The sequence below is a fragment of the Hippichthys cyanospilos genome, chromosome 15 (assembly GCF_059441005.1).
Source record: "Hippichthys cyanospilos isolate Australia breed blue-spotted pipefish chromosome 15, RoL_Hcya_1.0, whole genome shotgun sequence".
Taxonomy (NCBI): Eukaryota; Metazoa; Chordata; class Actinopteri; order Syngnathiformes; family Syngnathidae; genus Hippichthys; species Hippichthys cyanospilos.
In genome coordinates, this window is record NC_142383.1 from 13,997,022 (window position 1) to 14,011,386 (window position 14,365).

Here is a 14,365-nt window from a genome sequence, read left to right on the forward strand (position 1 = left end):
CATTCCCTTCAAAGGCATAAGGACGTTGAGAATTCGTCATAGTTTTCTCATTTCACTGTTTGGTTCCAAGGTTGACTTTTTTGACAATGCAAAATCACGTGCTAGCAGAAGAAAATATTATATAAATAGATTTTTATCTGTGAAATCTTTCCCAGTTTCCTGGCAAAGCCCTTGCTAGCGTAATCATCATAAGCACGCAGCTCAAATATTTCATTTTTGTAGCTATTCTGTGGGGTTTATTGGCAGCTAGCAAAGCATTCCTGCCACCAAATGGAACTGTCTATCCACTGCAAGGAAATGAATGGAAGGATAGCTAAAGTGTGTTATCGCCCTCTGGTGGTGGGGGTCTAAAGTGTACCATTAACTCCCAATTCAAGGGATTTATATTACTATATTTCAAATCACCCCTGTCGGTATGTGCTGCTAATCTGAATTTAACTGTTCGCTAAAGCTGATACAGCTCTGCTTACCTTGCACGGAGACAGAACTAATTTAACAACAAACACACATACCAATAGAGTTTTGATTTCAGCCTCAATTCATTCTTTCAAGCATCTTTTACCAATTTCCGACAAGCATTTTACAATTTCCAGCTGTAAGCGTTTGTTGTTTTCTCTGGCAGATGGGCTTCTTTAAGAGAAAATCCCGGGAGTTCTCCAAGGAGGAAATGATGGATTGAAGCTTACACGCGAACAAGAAGTGAGCTACGCTTCTGGTATTACTTAAAAAGAAAAAGAACATTGAGTGTGTGATGACACACAACAACTACCTTGGAGTACAAAAAAGCCATTCAATGGAGCCCATCACTGACACGGGCAAAGTCGGTGTTTGCATTTGAACTGTTATGCACTTCAATTGAATAATAATGCACTTTTTTTTTTTTTTATATATCAACAACCAAAATGGCCACATCAACTTATGTGTACTGTACAGAGATTCTATGGGACTTTTTTTTTTCATTTCCATAAAGTGTTTAATTATTATGGAGGTTTATTTTTATTCTTCAGACGAATTAACGGACTTTTATCGGTGTCATCTTGGCCAGATTTTCACCAATTTTGGCACATGAGTGCATCCTGCTGAACATGGACATATTTTAGGTGCCCGATACACTCCCGCCAAAAATTCACCCAGTAGCGCCCCTTGAAAATCCCTGCTGGAAATTGAACAGGAAGTCAGCCATTTTGGGTGAATTCCATCTAAACGGTGCCCAGTAAGTTAGAAAAATAAAGTTTCTGATTCACGAGATTTTGTCAAGGATCTCCTGAAAGGACACATGGAAAAGATCTTAAGAAAGCAAGCCAAAAACTGAACAGGAAGTCAGCCATTTTGTTTCGATTGAAGCCATTCTGGATGAATTTTGGAAAAAAAAGCCCCTGACACCATTTTCACCAATCAACATAAAAATGTCTGGATATGTTGATCGTAACAGGAAAGTCTCAAGGATCCATACCTGAAATTAATCAGAAAGTCGGCCATTTTAGCTTGAACCAACCAATTCTGTTGAAAATTTCCTATTAGGGAATTTGCCCCCCAAAAATTTTTTCAGTACTTTTGCTTTATTTCACACATGGATCTTCTCCCCTTTTTGGAAAAATGTGTGCACGGACCCGTTTATCACTTCTTACAGCTATAAAGAAATCAAATATTGGTGCCTTCAATTTTTTTTTCTGTAGACACTGTATGTATATTTGAGCGGCACATTTCTTCACATCTTTACAGCTTCATTTTTTTCACACAGCTTTATTTTGCCAAAGAAGAAAAAAAAAGCTAAAATACAATTATTTTTGTGTAAATTTTGTCTCTTTTTTTGTGTTTAATCCCACAACATCCAAATGTACTGTAAATATCACAAATATGAACCTTCAAAATGTACATAAATAGATCTTTTTTGGGCGGTTGTTATTGCAATAATTCATGTAATTTAAGAGATGTCGCCCACAAGCCTTAATATGTTTTTCTGCTCAGGTATTATTACAGCTATAATATCATAACATGAATAACATGTAGCTGATGTAGAAGCCGATTATGGATTTATGTAAATATGAAATGGATTTATTTTGATGAGCAAATTAGAGTACTTCTAAAGTTGTTTTTTTTTTTTTTTAATCTAATGGCGATAATGTACAAAAGCGCTCAAAATGTGTGTTTTTTTTTTTTTTTTAATACCCATGGAGTCAGCATTTCATACACAGACTACACTGTGTGTATGTAGCATATGGAATCTGTGCATCCAACAAAACTAATGCAGCTCTGCTTATCTTTTGGGTTTGACATGATAGTAGTGGGGCATGAACATAAAAAGTTTACAATTTTTTGTTTGTTTTTTTTAACATGTATATATAACTGATGCTTTTTCTTGTTCATTCTAGCTAATTCCAATGCCCGTTCTATGGTTATCATCACTCTGTTTGCCATTGATTGTACGTTGTGTGAAATTAATTGACGTGACACAAGATGATGATTTTGAAATGATGAGGCATATTTTTCCACTTTGGATGTTCTGCTGTGACATTCTTCTGTGCGGGAAATAGTTTTGAAGTGTTTGCTTCCATTCTTTTAATATTGAATTTCATTATTCGTTACAAGCCTTAAGTATGATCAGCCGATCTGACACAATAGTACGCAATATTTTACAGGAGCCTGCTTTCAGGCTCTTTTTTAAAAACTCGTTTACTTTCTACATTTAAGCACAACTTGTTTGTATAGAAGATACATTTTTGAAAATTGTATGTCCGTTTTTGCCTGTTTGCATAGATAGACTAAAATGTGGTCTGGAATCACTTGTTTTATTTTATAAGATCTCCAAGCAAAACGACACTGCTGTGAAGTATTCAATGTGATGATGCACTGATTTGTTTTGTCAGCCTCTTTCGCTTTCTGGTCCGCACACACAAACTGAATGAATGCTCTGGATTAAATAAAAGCTTCTTTTAAAAAAACAAAAAAAACGTGTCTGTAATTGCGTAGTTTGACAAACAGATCATTGTTAAATTTGCAAGGGAAGAATGTCCGATACAGCTCTTGTAAACTTTGTAAAATAATATCAAGATATATGAGAATTAAGTAAATATACAAGTATCATATATACCGTGCTTCTTATGTCAAATATAAATGTATTCTGTATATTACGTCTTATACAAATATTAAATACATTTCCAAGTTTACTGTTTGATTATTGTAGATTTTATATATCTAAAAACATTTTAAATAAAAATTCAATTTAAACCTAAAACACCTTAAATGTTATTGTGATGATCAACAAAGTAAGATTTAAAAGGATGTAATAAAGTAAAAATGTTGAGTTTATTTTTGTCCCCAATATTGCACCAGTTTAATGTATTATTATTATTTAAACAGTTAACCTTCAAAATTTAAATCCCGGTTAATTTTGCCCGATTCAATACGTCAAACATGACGATACGGTGCCTGCAAGTCCAAAATTGGGGACCAATTATCAACAGTCCACTTTCTTGCGTTTCACTGATGTGATTCCACGGCAGATTTGCACTAGCGCGCCGCCTAGCGTCATACGCCGGCACTGAAGCGTTAAGTGGCTACCTTGGGGAGGGGAAAGCTGGGCAAGGGGGATCCATCTTAGCCGTAGAAAAACAAAAAGACAAACAGAAAAAATAAACAAAACAACAAGCGAGGCGAGAGCGACCGCTTCCCCGCTCCTGCATCTCCCCATTCTCGGATCGTCGACGGCGCTGAGGGGGAGCCCCGGGACGGGCTTGCTTTGTGGGCCGCTTGTAGGATGTCCCGTCATGAGGGTGAGTTGATAAACAGCGGCACCGCTGCGAGCTTCTGTTTAGGCCTAAAATTTAACAAACGACTAATTATCATTCTTTATTTTAAACACCCCATCACACGCATAAGCAACGGGAGCCATTTTCGGCGTTTAATTGTCTAATAGTTCGGAACTAACTCGACAACATGGCGTAGCTTAGCTGTTAGCCGTTGCTAGGAACTGCTCGGTTAGCCTCGGCTAGTAATGCTACGTATGCTAACAGCGCCGACAACCATCTTTGTCGTTATGGGCTTACTTATTCTGACTTAAACACACAAAATAACATGACTAGACACACGGTACACACATGTCACGTATGTTCGGTTAGCCGTATGCTAGCTAGGTAGCTAACATCGGCTCCTATAAAGTGACTCGTTTAGCGAGTGCACTGTCATCAAGAGTCAGGCCGCAAAAGTCCACAAACGTGTTTTAGGCGCTGACACGACTTTTCTGGATGATTTTTTTTTTTTTTTACCATGTATAAATGAATCATTCGATATCGAAATTGTTGTGCTGTGTGCGTTTTGGTCACATCGGGAAGCTGCGAGTAAAAACTTTGCAAGTTAGCTCGAACGAGATCAAGGAGAACCGCCGAGCTAAAGTTGCTCATGTGGCACAAAGATTAAACTTTTTTAACACTCGGTCGTGCTTTCTAGGAGATATTCGGAGACGTGAGTCATTTAAATAAATATTGTATAGAATATTCCCGCAACCGACATGCACAAGTGAACAACTTTAATCTTTAACTGACGCTCACAGGTGCGTGTTTGCTAATTGATTGAATGCAGAGAGGTTTGTCAGAAAAGTTCTAGGATTGCATGTAAAAACTTTTATCTTTTCAAAGATGAACAGTTCTCAAAAGAACAACGTAAGTTGGCTTCATTCAATGCACCTGAACACAACATGTGCCAGTTTACAATATTCTTGAGTATCTGGCAGTTCCTGGTCAAGAGGAATATCACCATTCTGGAACAACCTGCCTTAGTCAATTGTCTCCATTCGGATTTTTTTTCTCCAAGTTCGAGTCACCTAATTTCGATTTTGCTCTAAAAAAAAAAGTCTTGATTGGATACCTATCTTTTTAAAGCTGTGGTTTAAACCAAGTAGATTAAACATTTGAACCAGTGATGTCCATATTATGGCCCGGGAGACATTTGCGGTCAGCTAATCCGCATTTTAGCCGCCTGCGGCATATATTTAAATAACCTTTTGATGTGATACTCAAAAAAGTGATAGTTTGATTGCAGACAGTTAGAAATGTTAAACAAAATCCTAAATTTTCTTCTTCACACTCACCACGAAGTCTTGATTTAGCAGTTTTTTTTTTTACAGTAAATACATTTCAAAGGCCATATGCAATTCCTTGCTATAGTCATGTAAAGTAAAAATAAAAGTTTAAAGTAAAACGTCTTACTTTTTTATTCTAAGAACCATTCAGAGGAAAAGTTTGGACGCCCCTGATTCAAACATTCCCCCGCCAGCTGTGTTTACTTCGGCCGCTTCGAACTATGTTGACATGTTGTGTGTCTTAAAGCCGGTGTAGTTTTATACCCCTTAAAAAAATCTAATGAATGAAATTGAAGTTTTCCGAAACCCGATTCTGATCAGCTGAAAATATTTTGATTAGACCTGATTTCTGATCACATGGTTGGGCTCTGGACATCCCTAATTTAGTCCATAATTAATTTGCTGACTGACCCTTTTTGATGTCCACTGTAAATTAACGTGTGCTGAAAGCTCAGGTAACAACCAACCATGCCTCAGGGTTTGAATGTCACATGACCAACAGCTGAACTCTGATCGGTTGTTACCTAAGCACAGGTAATGTCATTTTCAGTTGACAGGAAGTGAGTAGTTGTATTTTTAAAGGTAGGAATTGTACATGACTTTTTTGAGAGAATATGTAGTTTTTACTGCTGAAAACAGCAAAGCAAGTGGACAAACGTTTTAAGATGGTCGTCACAACCCGTAAGAATCTTGTATTTTGATACATTTGGGTTTTGTGAAGGATTAAATGTCACTTTTGGGGTCTTGAAGATGCTAAGTCAAATTCCAATAGCGTAACTTTTTGCCTGTCTCTTGTAGGTGTGAGCTGCGACGCTTGTTTGAAGGGCAACTTCCGGGGACGACGCTTCAAGTGTCTCATCTGCTACGACTACGACCTGTGCGCCTCGTGCTACGAGAGCGGCGCCACCACCACGCGGCACACCACAGAGCATCCCATGCAGTGTATATTAACCAGGGTAGACTATGGTAAGCCATTCAATTATTTTGCTCTTCAGTTTTATTCTTCATGAGGGACTAGTTATGTTTAGCATGTGTGCTTCTCAGTCGAGAAGTTCAGATAAGCTAATACCTGTCATATAAAATGACCTATACACGGGCAACCGATACTGGTATGGGGCGCTCTCTGGTAACTATTTTAGGGTCACAAAGTAAAATTTCTGAATTAAAAGAATAGAGAATTGCCTTTACGCAACGCTTGACGACTCGTACTGGTTTTCATCTGAAGAAAAACATAAATAATAAAAATAAAGATCATTTTTGGGGAAGAAAACAAAAGGAAAAGTTTGTTTTTAAAAAATGATTTGTGTTTGCGTTTTATAAAAAACAATTATATGTGATTTTTTTTTTTTAAAGAAATAATTTTTAAATTAAAAATCTCATGTACATGAAAGGTTTTTTCAAGGATATGTCATAACATTGATGAAAAATGGGTTTTGTATCCTTCAGGGGAGATCATATGTTTTTGAGGGCTAAAAGTGGATTTTTTTTAATTGCACATTTTGAGGGGGGACTCTTCTATTACTTAGAAAGATTTTCTCGAGAAAAGGTCATTATAGAGAAGTTGCATATTTTCCTGCAAATATGCTGTTATTCCTTGCATGGATTTTAAAGTAAAACGTTTTTTAAGAATAGATTGCATGTTTGAAAAAATGTTTGTGGAAGGTTTCTCTTTTATATTATTGAGAAGTTTAATATTTCTTAGAAATAAGTCATACATTCTAACGTCATATTTTCAAGAACTTTTGTTAAAATGCCATTTATTAAAAAAAAAAGTATTACCAGTGTTTCTTAGAGGGGGAACAAAAGTCGTGTTATCCAGTAAAGAAGCGGAACATTTCTCCTAGAAACGCTTAGATTCATGAACTAATGTGTCTTTCTACAAAAAGATCAGTTGACAAGTGACATATTTATATATAAAACAATGTTTGCAAGAAATAAGTTGAATATTTATAACTTCTTTTCAAGTTCTTGTTCTAAAATGCAATTGCTTGTCTGGAAAATCCAAGTTTTATATTCATGGTCAGTCCTTGCGCTTTCTCTGCTTCATTGGCTTATTTAGTTTACCAACATAGAAATGAAAATCGCTGTGACAGAGAGTGCATTTGTTTCTTCAAGTGGGCGCTCTTCGCGGTAACCCTCACATGCATCTTGAATGAAGTGTCACTTTGCCTCCTGCAGATTTATATTATGGCGGCGACACCTTCTCGTTGGAGCAGCACCAGGCGTTCACGTGTCCTTATTGCGGAAAGATGGGCTTCACCGAGACGTCCTTGCAGGAGCACGTCACTGCCGAGCACCCCGAAACAGCCACCGAGGTGGTCAGTATGCTTGCTCCTCTCGAGGCGCTTTTTTATATTAAAAATAAACATAGATGTTTTTAAAGACGACAACTCTCAGCTCGTACTTTTGCCTTCGCCTTCCAGATCTGTCCCATATGCGCCGCCTTGCCCGGGGGGGATCCCAACCATGTCACGGATGACTTCACAGCCCACCTCACACTTGAGCACAGAGCACCCAGAGATTTAATATCCTTTCACTGCCCCAGCGCATCGCAATAGTTTATTTTATTTTATTATTTTTTTTTTTTTTTGGTATAAAGAACGAGAGAGCATTTTGCGCCTCCGCCCCAGTTGCTTTGGTGACTCTAAATACGATAAGTATTTTGAACTTATTTGAATAGAATGGTTCTTAACCAACTGAATCACTTGAGGCAGACAAAAATAAATGATATCAATTAATAATAATTAACGTAAATTAAGCTGGATCATCAACACAGCAGCCCTAATATCTTAAAACACCTATAAGTTAAAGAAAAAGGTATAAAACATTGTGCCGATTTTTTCCCCCCCCTAAATCACTTTAATCAATGTTATTTTAGGGGGGAAACAATGTTAATAGCAATTTAAAAAGTTTATAATTTCCATCCAGGTTTGGCAATGTGAACGCCATGCACCTCCTAGTGCCATAGATGTGCAATTACACTTCACACCGCAAAAGCAAAGCCTGTTCCACTCGCCTCACTATTTCAGAAAGACTGCACTAACATAACATCATAGCAAAACAAAATCTTGCAACGATGTATTGCTGCTATGCGTAAAGTACCTAAGATGCATGACAGTAGTCCAAAAAAAACTTAACTTGTTGATGGAAATGTGTTTGGGAATCAGAGAGATAATGAATCGTGCAGACGATTGACAAAAATTTGCTAAACTGCTGTGCCACACGCACATCAAAATGAGCCTATGTACGATGCTATTCCATTGCCTGATATCAAACGCGGCGCTTTGATGACATCGCGAGCTTTGTGAAACCACACAGAGTTACCTCGCCGCCTTTTGTCACCGGCTGAAAGAGACTGTTCTTTAGAAGACCCAAAAATGCACATGTGACCGGCGTCCGGCTCTCCGGCGCCGCTATTTAAACCTTAACCCGCCCGTCCTCACGACGAGTCCAGCAGCGTCCGGCACGTTCGGCGGATGTTCCACCCCGGACGGGGACTGGGCGGCACTCGAGCGCGACGCACCAACATGCACTTTACCGGCGGCTCCACCGGCGGCTTGTCCTCCTCCACGTCGTCGTCACAGAGCACTACCTACACGCCCAGCAACAGGGAGGCCATGGACCCCATCGCAGGTGAGGCCGCCATCTTCGCAACCTCCCGCTACTGCCAATAAGCTTCCCCGAAGCTTTTTTTTTTTTTTTTTTCCTCCACTAGCTTGCTTTAGGACAGTGCTTCTCAACCTTTTTTTTTTTTTGCAAAGAAAACCTTTTGATTCCCCCTGCCCCACTATTAGAGCGGGAGCGCCTTAAGACATTTAACACTGCAACATTTTTTTTTTCCAAATGATTGTTAAAAAGATCCGGAGGATTATTTTGAAGGGTGAAAAAGTTTCCACTAAACACTCCTAATTTCTTTGAAATGTGACCATATTCTTATGAAATTATTTTTTCTTAACCCCACAATGCAAGATTCTCTGAAAAAAAAATCTGACATACTTACACCATTGTAACATGTTGTCTTAATTTATTTCTTTTTTTTTTCTAAACTTTGACATTATTTAGTTGTCAATTTCAGCCTTGACGCAATCAGGTTTTTGTGGCCCAACGCTAATCAGCGAGTTTGAAAATAACCCTTAACCGATCAACCTAATATAGTTACTTTTTTTAAAATTAAATACAATGTCATCCACTTTGCCTCACAATGCAAATTTCTCTGGAAAAAAAAATTCCCAGTTCTTACAACATTGCTACATATTTTGTGACTATTAATAACAATATTTTAAGTTCTTTTCTTTTTTTTTTTTTCCTCACAGTTTGAAAATATTCATGCTTTAATTTCGGACTTTACACGATCAGGTTTTTGGGGCTTATCGCTATTGCTGAACAGCGAGTTTAAAAATAACCCATCAGCTGTCACAATTAGCAAATTTACTTCTTTTAAAAGTTAAAATTGACAATGTGAATGCAATTTAAAAAAAAAAAAAAACTCCAACCCTGTTCCTGTTTGTTTCCCGTCAGAGTTGTTGTCGCAGCTGTCGGGCGTGCGGCGCGCGGCGGGCGGCCAGATCAACTCGTCGGGGCCGTCGGCCTCGCAGCTGCAGCAGCTCCAGATGCAGCTGCAGCTCGAGCGGCAGCAGGCGCAGGCGGCGCGCCAGCAGGTGGAGTCGGGCCGCCACGCCGCCCGGCGCGGCAACAACCCGACCAACGCCGCCGGTTCGACCGCCGCCGCCATCCCGCCGCCCAGTGCGGCCGCCGCCACCAACACGGGCGCCCCGGCCGAAAGCAACCCCTCGTCCTCGTCCCACAATTCCCAGTTTCTATTAGCGCGGTAGGTGGTGCTTGTTTTTACTTGGGGTGCCAGTTATGCCAGCTCGTGATAGCCAAACAAACTTGCTTTCTGCAGGCGTGGGTCCTCGAAGGCCGCTGTCCTGCATGTTTTTGATGGTTCCCTCATCCAAAACAGATGATTCAAATGATCAGGACGGTTAACAGGCTTCTACTGAGCTTGCCAGTGAGCTTATCATTTGAGTCAGGTGTGTTGGGAGGACAGAAGCCTCAAAAACACGCAGGATAGCGGCTCTCGAGGACCAGGTTTGGACATGCATGCTTTTAGGGTTACAAGTGATAACATTCAAAGTTATTTTGAAAACATTATTTGAGAGGATTCGTTTCAAGGTATTTTGCGCCTCGCAGTGGACATTCATTGAAGCGTGGTGCAGTTTGGTGATGCGGTATCATTAGTGCTTGCAGAGTTTGTTCGATATTTAGATGGCAAGCATGGTGATCGTTTTTTGTTTGTTTTTTTTAACCTCCTTGGCATGCATAAAGGCTTAAGCTAAGGAGGAGTTCGCTGTCTTCAAAATAGCCTACCGGTCATAAGAACAATGAAAAAACAAGAAGAATGTTCATGTATTTGTTCATCCATTTGTACGAAACACGGTATACATTTCCTAATGCGACAAATATCCAATGTTTAGTTTAAAAATAAAGATCGTGATGGCTTGTGTTCAACGGGGGGAAGAAAAAGTAATACAGTGACACTGTTTTTGCTCATGGTTATTGTACCATCGTATTGAGCTCCAAAAAACGCGTTTTGAAAATGTGATCATTTTAATAACGTCACCGGTATTTTTAAGCAATGTAGTTTGCGCTCCATCACATTGTGAGTGTCGTTCCGTGTCCGGCGCGCAGGCTGAACGAGCCCAAGATGTCGGAGGCGGAGCGTCAGCTGGCGGAGGGCGAGCGCGCCGACCGCAGCCTGTTTGTGCAGGAGTTACTGCTGTCCACGCTCATGCGCGACGAGAGCTCGTCGTCGGACGAGGACGAGCGGCGGGACTTCGCCGACTTTGGCGCCATGGGCTGCGTGGACGTCATGCCCCTGGACGTGGCGCTGGAGCACCTGCAGCTCCGCGAGAGAGCCTCGGCCGCCAAGGAGCCTCCGCCGCCGCCTCTTTGATGTCCAGGCCGTGTGCAGACTCTGTCCCACCTGCTGCAACTGTCAGTGATGGATGCCCCTCCCTCCCTCCCTCTCTCTCAAAAAGTCCCTCATCCCATACTTTTTTTTTTTTTTTTTCCTGGGAGAGGGGGGGTGCACTGTAGTCAGGCCATTTTTTTTATTTTATTTTTTGTGTGTGCGTGTGTGTGTTTTTACATGTAGGCAAAACTCTCAAGGAGCAGCGTACATGACATGAGGGACAAGAATTTAATACAGCTATAACGTGTGTACAAAATGCTCCGTTTCCGGTGCGCAAAACACTAATTGTGGCCCCAAAATAGGCGTAGCATCCACGCAAAAACTCAATTGTTGCCAATATATAAATGAATAAATACTGATCTTGGAGCTGGCTTCTTGGCTAGTGCAACGGGGGCTACGATTTCGATACACAAATATGCCCAAATTAACTTTTCTAGGTAGGGACCAAGCCCTGCTGCAAATAGTGATTACATCATCCTTTACCGTTTAATCTCACCCTCAGTAAATTAGCATTTTGTTTGCACGTTATGTCTATATTATAGCCACAATTTATGTACACCCCCCCCCCCCCCCCCCCCCCCCCAAAAGGCCCATGTCACGTCGGGGGCTCCGTCAAACTAAACCAGATGAAGTGGGGCTCAACATAGCAACGGCGTGAGTAAGCGAGCATACAGATATATCGAAATCAATAAATATATATAGATTATATATACATATATGAAAAATATATGAAGGTGATAATCATTCAGTCCCCCCAGTGCCCCATGATAAAAATGCTTGACTGCCACCGACCGATGCAGCTCCAAACCTCACTACCCAATAGACATCACCCCGTCATCCGCACCTATAAATACCCCCCCCCCCCCCCCCCCTTCACAGACCAAGAGGACGTGGGGCCCCCTCTGCCCAAGCTGCTGTGTGTGTTTCTGACTATTATCAATAAAAAAAAAAAAGTGCTTGGATGGGTTACCGTAATAACTACTGCATGCGGTTCTTTGCAGCATGCATGACTTTTAATCATACAAAAAGACTCAAAAACAAAACAAACAAAAAAAGATCCCAAAGCTGACACGCTAACTCTTGGTTAGCTTTCCTCGGATGCCTCTAAAAATCCAGATCGTGCTTCTCACGTTTTTTTTTTCCTTTTTTTTTTTTTTTTTTTTTGCTTCATGAAGAAAAGCCACGTCTGAATACGCACATCAGAAGGATAAGTCACAAAAATTGTTTAGTGAGTAGACACCATGTATAATAATCCATAGGGTGTTTGTGTCCACTTGTTTTTGGTTTTCTGGGATTTGTTTGCATTTTCTTTTCTTTTTTTTCCCCCAAAGGAGACTTTTTTTTTTTTTTTTTTCTCCTGCTAAGGCTAGCACTTTGTATTTATTCATGTTTGTTTCGGAGCCTTGACGAATCTCGCCGCCTTTGCGCCTTCTTCTACGTTGACCCTCCTATGTACAATACAACAAGATGTATATTGAATTTTGTGGCTTTAATAATGGTTCAAAGACATGGGCAGACGTTTCTTCTTTTTACTTAAAAAAAATGTACATTTAGAGTACAATAAATCCAAACTGCACAGCTTTTGGTGAAGCCAAGAGGCCCTGACCACTTTGCACCTTTTTATAGCTTGAAATATGAGTATTGTTGGAAACAAAAGCAGTGGAAAAGGTTTATAAATTAAAAGGAAAGACCGTAATACTACCAACAGTGTAGGGGGGAAGTTACGTGTAATGACTTCTGGAAATGTCTAAAAATTAAAAGGAAATTGTGATGTTAATGATTCCATAGCAAGTACAAGAAGAATCTTAATTTCAAATCAGGGAGTGAATTCTGCCGCTTGCTATGACTAAATGACATCACAGTTGCACAGGGCTAATGCTGCATTCGAGGAAGGTGGGAAGTTGGAATTTGTCCCACTTGGATTGTCCCAGTTCTGACCTCAAAACGTTCAGTGCAAATGTGAATAACAAAGATGGCTGATTCTAATAAAGTGCTTTTCTAGTTCAACTAATTTTGATCTCCAACATACTTTATTACATACGTTCACTTATTTATATAAACTTCATGCAGGACAGTAACGAGATATTGTGTTGCATGTTATTTTGAATAACATGATTGTAAAGATAAATATATGTTGGTAATCTTTTAAATTATGTTTTGACATTTACTTTGTCTTCAAAGGGACGTTTAATTGCACTTTATTGAGATGGAAGGCGGAAAAATCCAATTTAATGCATTCCCCAAATGCAGCATAAAGTAACGGCGATAGCTCAGTTTGTAAACAACACGCGACCTAATTTTGAGAACAGGTGAGCTGTGATTGGTTGTTAACTGGGCAACTGTGAGGTCATTTTTAGGCGACAGTCAATGACAAAATGGCCGCCCCCTGAGATGAATATAATTCCACCATTCCTTTTCACGTTAAAATTGAAGATGTTTTTAAAAAATAATTATGAGAAGACACAAAATAATCAGAAAGACCTCATTAAATGTATCCTGAGTTCTGAGTAAATTACATTTTTGAGACTTAAAATGTGGGCTCTTTTTAAACCAAAGAAGAAAAAAAAATACCCGAATCACCACGTGATTTCTGAAGGAACAGATGAGTGTTAACTCGAAGCAGCTGTTGGTGAAAATGAGGACGACCTTGGAAGACATCCGGTATTCGAAACCAGCAAGGTGAGAAACACCCTCACACACGTCAAGTCATAAGAATTGCCATGTATGTATTTGGCATTTGTTTTTGTCACTCGTCGCTAGCTATATATAGAAACAAAACGGCGGTCATAGAATGCCTTTGATGTTACGATATTTTTTTTTTTGTCACAAGTGGTCAGGTTTTTTTTTTGTTTTGTTTTTTTGCGTTTTCAACGTTAGTTGATAGTACGCAGATGGAATGCAGTCAAAATTGTCAAATCTAAAGTTAAAAAGTTTATAACAAGAAATGTATTCTTATTGTTCAAAAAGGAAAAATAATTTGTGTATCAAAAACAATTTTAAGAATAGTTATTTTAAGATATTAAACGTAGCATTTTTTTCGAAGATTTCTATGCTTAAAGTGTTTTTATTTATTTTTCCTCAAAACAAGATGAAAAGATAATTTTGAACCATCTTCAATTTCTTAATTTGTGTGATAACAAAATCTCATATGAACAGAATGGTTTAGTTTAGAACTGCAATGCAACTATAATATTAGTCATTGTATTTAATAAATTAATTATATATGTTAGGTCGGCTTGTTTTAAAAGCTTTGCATGGGTATAATTTTTAACAAAAAAAAATCTAATTTTTGTCTAAGAAAATGCCTCTAAGAA

The 14,365-nt window shown here is 39.3% G+C and overlaps 2 protein-coding genes across 2 annotated transcripts in view; both read left to right on the forward strand.

Moving 5' to 3' along the window:
- Positions 1–2,945, forward strand: part of itga1 (integrin, alpha 1) — a 42,140-nt gene extending 39,195 nt beyond the window's left edge. The window contains exon 30 of the mRNA XM_088435786.1: positions 623–2,945. Coding sequence (XP_088291912.1) covers positions 623–679 — 57 coding nt within the window. The 3' untranslated portion in view covers positions 680–2,945. The remainder of the gene's footprint in view (positions 1–622) is intronic.
- A 614-nt stretch (positions 2,946–3,559) lies between these two features.
- Positions 3,560–13,062, forward strand: kcmf1 (potassium channel modulatory factor 1). The gene is made up of 7 exons (XM_088434106.1): positions 3,560–3,773; positions 5,876–6,043; positions 7,256–7,395; positions 7,501–7,602; positions 8,521–8,710; positions 9,596–9,905; positions 10,769–13,062. Exons 1-7 carry the CDS (start codon positions 3,758–3,760, stop codon positions 11,031–11,033), a joined length of 1,191 nt encoding a protein of 396 aa, XP_088290232.1. The 5' UTR covers positions 3,560–3,757; the 3' UTR covers positions 11,034–13,062.
- Positions 13,063–14,365: the final 1,303 nt, after the last annotated feature.